This window comes from Microtus ochrogaster, linkage group LG10 (assembly GCF_000317375.1).
Source record: "Microtus ochrogaster isolate Prairie Vole_2 linkage group LG10, MicOch1.0, whole genome shotgun sequence".
In the NCBI taxonomy this organism is placed as follows: Eukaryota; Metazoa; Chordata; class Mammalia; order Rodentia; family Cricetidae; genus Microtus; species Microtus ochrogaster.
This window is the reverse complement of record NC_022035.1, coordinates 558,197-564,558: the sequence shown is the minus strand read 5'-3', so window position 1 is coordinate 564,558 and position 6,362 is coordinate 558,197. Positions and strand designations below refer to the sequence as shown.

Below are 6,362 nucleotides of genomic sequence, written 5' to 3'. Positions count from 1 at the left end.
TCTTAGAAAATGATGCGGCAGTGTCTAATCCTTCTCTGTGCACGAAGAGAAACACATATCTCCTCTCAAAGCACTTCGTTCATTGGCATGAGCTAGAAACTGTGGTATTTGTGTGTTGGATTTAAAAACTGAACTGTTGATAACACAGAACACATACGTACATTACAAAGAAGTAGTTGAGAAGAACCAGGAACAATAATACAGGTGCAGCGGCCCAGGCTTCTGACCTCAACATTTAGGAGGTGGTAGAATAAGGGGGTTCAAGCCTTGCCCTCAAGTAAGTGTGCTCTGGGATGGAGGTTTATTTGCAGTAATGGTGCGGTGTATTGAGCAATCCTCGGTATGGGTCACTTCCTTCTGGCTAGCCAGTTTCTCGTTATTGACACACACGTGTTCCTCGGGTTTTCCCTCTCTGACTGCAGGCAAAAGTATGGAAGTTAGGCTTAACTTTTCAACTCCCGGGAAATTCCTCTAAGGATACAATGCTCGCGGGGGCGGGTTGGGACGCTGCTGCAGACGTGATTCAGCTACACGTTTGCGCTCCGCCCCGTTGGGGGTCCAGGGAGACCGCCTGCTTAAAGGCCGCTCTCCTGTGAGCAAGTAATTGGCAGTCTCTTCCCTGCACGCCGTCCAGGGAGCTGCAGCTCCACCCTGCATTATGGACCCTGCTATGCCCCTGAGACTGTGGCTTCTGCCGCTGCTCCTGGTGGGTTCCGCTCGCGGTCTCGCTTCAGCATCCGCCCAAGGTATCGGTCCAGGATCCATTCCTCTTACCCCTTTTCCCCAGGGACGTGCTTTCTTCCTAGGCTGTCCCCAGAGCCTCTGCCAAGGGGAAGTCTGTCAAAGTTACTGCAGAAACTTCTGCTGAGCTCTGACTCCACACCTTCCAGTCCTTGGTAGGCACCAAATTTGACCCTCTCTCTTGTTGTTTTTCTTCTGATTACAGGGAATAATTTAGAGATCTGCCTTTTGCCTTTGGAGAGAGGACCTTGTCGGGCTCTCCTCCCCAGGTTCTACTATGATAGGAACCGGCAGAGGTGCCGCAAATTCAAGTACGGGGGCTGCCTGGGCAACGCCAACAATTTCCACAGTATGGATCTCTGTGAACACACTTGTGGGGATATCGAGAGTAAGTGGGGGTGCACTGGGAACAGCTAGCGTCTGCACCAAGCGTCGGTCAGAGCTCAGCAGATTTTCCAGGTCTTGCTGAGTCCACTGACTTTTAACCTCAAATTTCCGAAGTGCTAAACAAACTTCACTGACTCCTCCCTCCCACCCCCACCCCGTTTGTTATTAGTTCTCCGAGAATTTCAGAAAATATGTGTTGATCGTTTTCATCTCGTTTCTTCCAGATCCATGCCCCCTTTCCTACCCACCCAACATTGTACTTTCCCGACCCCTACCGAGTAGAGATTATGCTGTCTGTATACTCTTGGACATGTGGAGAGTGGTCACCCCACCTGGGGCTATGATTTTAAAGAAAACTGATTTTGCCCCAACATCAATTCCTTAGGGTGAGACTGTGCCCATCTCCCTTATGATTGTTTCTAAGTTTCCCCAAAGTTTAACCTCAAATCTACAACCACGAACAGAGTTCCTCTCTCTGTCAGATTTCTTTGCAATGCCGTGCCTGCGTGAACTTTGGGAAGGATGAATGGGTTTACCTTAGGCCATCAAAACTGCAAGGGAAGGACATCATTACTCTTTCTATATCTACCATTATTTCCAGAAAAAAACGGTCTCTGAGATACGCGATACTTTTTATTGGTTCTTACTTTTGAGGAGGGATTTCTCTTCGTATATAACTTTAATTTTGTTTCTTGGATTAACCTAGTGGGATAGCTAAACTTCACAGGAGTTTGTTTCCTTTTACTTTGCCATTTTATAATTGTATAGATTAAGGATGATATAGGGCTGTGGCCACCAATGAACATAGCCAGGAAAAAAATGTGTATTGAAGTGAATAAATTTGTGTGCGGAAACGATCAGAGAACAGTCTTCTACCGAAGCTGAGTCAGGCTTCATACACTGTCTAGAAGAAACGGACTTTCTGATGAAGGGGCATATTTTTGGAATATTGTATTCTAGTATGAAATAAGATTATCATCCCCCAGTAGTTTTGGAAATTATGGGAAAGTTTTGAAAGTCCTGCTTGGAAGGCTGCTTTGATTTTCATTATAATCTTATTAATTTCTTAGGTTAGCATGCAGAACAGTCGGCTTTCTTAGGCTCCTTCGTACATACATGCCATCGTACTTCCTCTCTTTCCCACTGATCTTTTTTTTTCTGGTCCTTTTGCCTTCACTTCTTACACCACACGCACCCTGGACAGTCTTTCTGCTCCTCTCCCTGCTTGGAGCTTTCTTCCCTGCCCCACTTTTCCGCCTTTTAACTTTGACCATACACAAGCATCAACCCAGATCCTGCATATGAGGGGAGATATGCGGTGCTTGCCTTTCTGAGCATGGCTGAGTTTGTTTTCCATGATGATCTCCAGTTCCACTCACTTCCCTGGAAATGTCATCTCCACGACTATTTTCATCTGAAAACATTCCATTGTATATTCAGCCACATGTACTTAAAAGATTCGTCTGTTGCTGGACAGCTGTCTGTTGTTGTGAAGAGTACAGGAATAAGCATGCATGTTTAGATATTTCTGTGGTGTGTGCACCCAGGGCTCATTAGATACACACTTGAGTGTAATAGAGTTGGGTCAGATAAGAGTTCTATTTCTGTGTTTACACACACTGACTACCACAGTGGCTATACCAGTTTACTTTCTTATCAGCAGTGAATAAGGGCCTACTCTTCTTGCTTATTTTCTTGATAATAACCAAGGAAGGCTACTGTGGGATATTTATACACTGTGTGAAGGTGCACTGTTGTGATTGGTATAATAAAATGCTGATCAGTCAATAGGTAGGCGGGAGGTACAGGTGGAACTTGTGGGGACAGAAAAGACTTTGGGAAGAAGAGTAGGGTCACCAGTCAGATGAGGAGGTACAAGGTAAAGAAAGGAAATTCCACGTGACAGAATGTCTATGAATATAAATGGGTTAATTTAAGTAAGGAGAGCTAGTTGAGACAAGCCGAAACTGAAGGTCAAGCTTTCATAATTAATAAAAAGTCTCTGTGTTGTGATTTGGGGCTGGTGGGGGAAAAGAAAGCCCGCTACAGAAGACTTCTTTGGGTAACGTGTTTTATTACCTCTCCATTCCCCCAGAAGTCCCTCCAGTGTGTCGCTTAGAACTCAAAACGTACCCATGCGACAAGCGCCATTTGCAGTATTTCTTCAACCTGAATACCATGACATGCGAACCCCTTAGCTTTCATCGGTGCAGCAAATCTTTGAACATATTCCCCGACGAAAATACTTGTAAGAAACGCTGTGAACCAAGCAAAAGTGAGTACTTTAATTGTGTGTTTCTAGTCAAGATTTTTATCAAGATTTTAAGGGAAAAATCAATAATTTGACCTAAAATTAACTTGGTTTGCATGCCAGGGATTGCACAATCATGTGATATTGGTCATGTATGTATGTGTGCTTGTATGTGCATCTCAGGAATCAAACCCAGACTGTGTCGATATTCACAGCTACCGCTCTGAATAGAAGCAGGATGTCCTTACTTTTCCATGGGTGGGTACTAGCTGAAGGTTAATGATGTGCACAGTTCTCGAGACTGGGCCAGCCGTCACAAAGACATTAACAAATGGTGCTACTTTTTCTCTTGTCTCTGGAACCCTCCCATGGAACACCTCTAATTAGAAAATCTAAAATTTGAAAAACTTGAAACACTTCTGGTCCCAATCATTTTCAGATAAAGAATATTCATCCGGTATCACATAAAAATAGAGGAAGGATCTAATGGGTAGGATGGGAGAACAAGAGTGGACATAACGCCTTTTTCTCATATTTTCTGGTGTATATCTATGTATGAACAATTATTTTCTGGTGTATATCTATGTATGAACAAGGGAGCAGGGACACCATGACAGAAGTAAATGGGTCAGTAGCATCGGTGATGACAAACGGGGCATGTAACGCGAGATATGAGCACAATGAGAATAAAAATGTCATGATGTAACCTGTTTTTATATCGATGAAAGTAATCGATAAAAAACATAGCATGTACCAGTAAGTGCTGAGACTTCAGAAACGTATGGAAGTGGTTTTGGGTCTGAGACAGTGTAATACATAAGGCTGAGACTTTGAACTTCTGCGTGCTTTGGTAATTACAAATCATATCACAGTTTTCTGCCCCGCTTTTCCCTCAAGATATAGATTCCGCCAGATATAGCAGGGACATACAGATCTCAAAAAGTTACATCCTGAAGTTCCTTAGCAGACTGTGGCAGGCTCTGTGGCTGTACTGTGCTGAATATACAGAATTAAATGTTGAATGTATGTAAATGTTCCAGTGATGGTACCAGCCCAAAAAAGTTTGTCAAGGTATGCCACATACCTTCCTTTGGAACTTAACCCATTTTTATCATGTTGAGTTGGAGACTTACTTTCTTTTTACATACAAAAGGGAAAAGACATAGCTTTTATAAAAGGAATTATTTTAGCTGCTCATGAAATTGAGAAGGATGTGTATGGGAGGCGTTGACTTGCAGAGGACATGATGTAAACATAGTGCATATATATGAACGAACATTAAATTTTTAACTTAATAAAAAATAAATGATCAGAATGAAGCAGGTAACCTTCCTTATAACCTGGACTCACGTTTTGAAATGGTTCCGTGTCTTGGATTCAGTGTGAGGCCTGTGTGGGATTTTCTTCAGCTGCTCCACTGACCATCAGCATCTCGTACATTGGTATTACAGCAAATTTAATTTCTTTTTCATATAGTTCCATCATTTTGCTCCAGTCCAAAAGATGAAGGCCTGTGTTCTGCCAATATAACGCGCTACTATTTTAATTCAAGAAACAAAGCCTGTGAGACCTTCACCTACACTGGCTGTGGTGGAAATGAAAATAACTTTTATTACCTGGAAGATTGCGACCGTGTTTGCGTTAAAGGTAGCAAAGCTTTTCATATTCACTCACCACACGATGAGAATGAATAATTCAAAAGGAAGACTGTATTTTCTATATCCATTTTACTAGTGCCAAATGGCCATGTCTAGACTAATCTTTCAAAGATAGTGCTTGTGTGCTGATTTGGTTTGTCAGAGGCTCATGCTGGCTAGCTGTAGCAGGCAGTAGGCACGCTCTCCCAGGTTCAGATGTAGATCATTGGCAACCGAACGCCTAATGAGTTGAGCTGTGCTTGTAACCAGAATAGATAAAATGAGGTGAGGTCACAAGTATTCTGGACAATTTGATATAAAGTGAGTGTCAGACTATAAAGCTTATGATATTAATTGCAATTTTGTTGTCCTTAGCCCCAAAGAAGCCAAAGAAAAGGAAGACAGGAAGTGGCTTCAGAATTAGAACAAAGCCCAGACGTTGGACTCCCCGTTTGAACCATTCCCTTATACTTGAGGAAACAAATCATCAGTAATTTATTCATCTGGTTTTACTGTTGTCACTTTTTTTTGCTTATGGATTTTATTCATAACAAGCTGCCTTCCAAATGTTAAGTTAAAATTTTTAATTTACTGTTCAGATATTTAAGTGACTGAATCCTTTCAGTTATCAGATATGAATGTGAACATGACTCATCCAAATTCTTGGGGTGGGTTAGTCCTCATTTCAGAAGACAGTGATTACTAGAATGGCATAAGTCAAAATAAATTGTGCAATTTTAACATATATGAGAATCAACAAGAATGGAAAAACTATTTAATTACAAACTTAAAAGTTTAGGTTATATTTTAGGCTCCAGGAGACAAATTGCTGTTTTATGAACACTTCACACAATCATCCCAACATTATTACTTATACCTTGCCTTCCATTCCTGTCTGGTCAGATTTCAGTATGATTAGGAAGAACAGTTTTTTCAAAGTTATAATTATTACTGGATGAATTTGAAATGTGGATAAATTTATTAAAACAAAAGCATTTCCTAGAAAATATCATTACATATGTAATTCTGTGTCTCTTTATTTTCTCCTATCTGACAAGCTACATTTTCCATAGCTGACATTCTTTGACAATATGTGTTGTATTATTTCCTCAGACAAAATTTTCTGGAAAACAATGACATTACTAGATCTTTTATACATGTAAGATGTATCCTCCAAACACATGTATGATTTAGTAACTTGAATTTCACAAATAAATTATTTTTAAAAGTGGTTATTATAAAAAGATAGTGTTTTTCTTTTTTATAAAAAGGAAAAATTAAGAAAAAATGCATTATATCTTTTTAGAAAATTTAACATTTAAAAGTAATTCTTTAGCAAAATTACA

General features: G+C 40.7%; 1 protein-coding gene across 1 annotated transcript; it reads left to right on the top strand.

The window, feature by feature from the left end:
* Window positions 1–562: 562 nt before the first annotated feature.
* Tfpi2 (tissue factor pathway inhibitor 2) lies at window positions 563–6,082 on the top strand. The gene is made up of 5 exons (XM_005363678.2): window positions 563–746; window positions 947–1,129; window positions 3,224–3,403; window positions 4,856–5,026; window positions 5,392–6,082. Exons 1-5 carry the CDS (start codon window positions 659–661, stop codon window positions 5,508–5,510), a joined length of 741 nt encoding a protein of 246 aa, XP_005363735.1. The 5' UTR covers window positions 563–658; the 3' UTR covers window positions 5,511–6,082.
* Window positions 6,083–6,362: the final 280 nt, after the last annotated feature.

Coding starts and splice junctions, on each gene's coding strand:
- Tfpi2 (XM_005363678.2), top strand. CDS start 659: ATGGACCCTGCTATGCCCCTGAGACTGTGGCTTCTGCCGCTGCTCCTG. Junction 747..946: donor CGCTTCAGCATCCGCCCAAG/GTATCGGTCCAG, acceptor TTCTGATTACAG/GGAATAATTTAGAGATCTGC. Junction 3,404..4,855: donor ACGCTGTGAACCAAGCAAAA/GTGAGTACTTTA, acceptor TTTTTCATATAG/TTCCATCATTTTGCTCCAGT.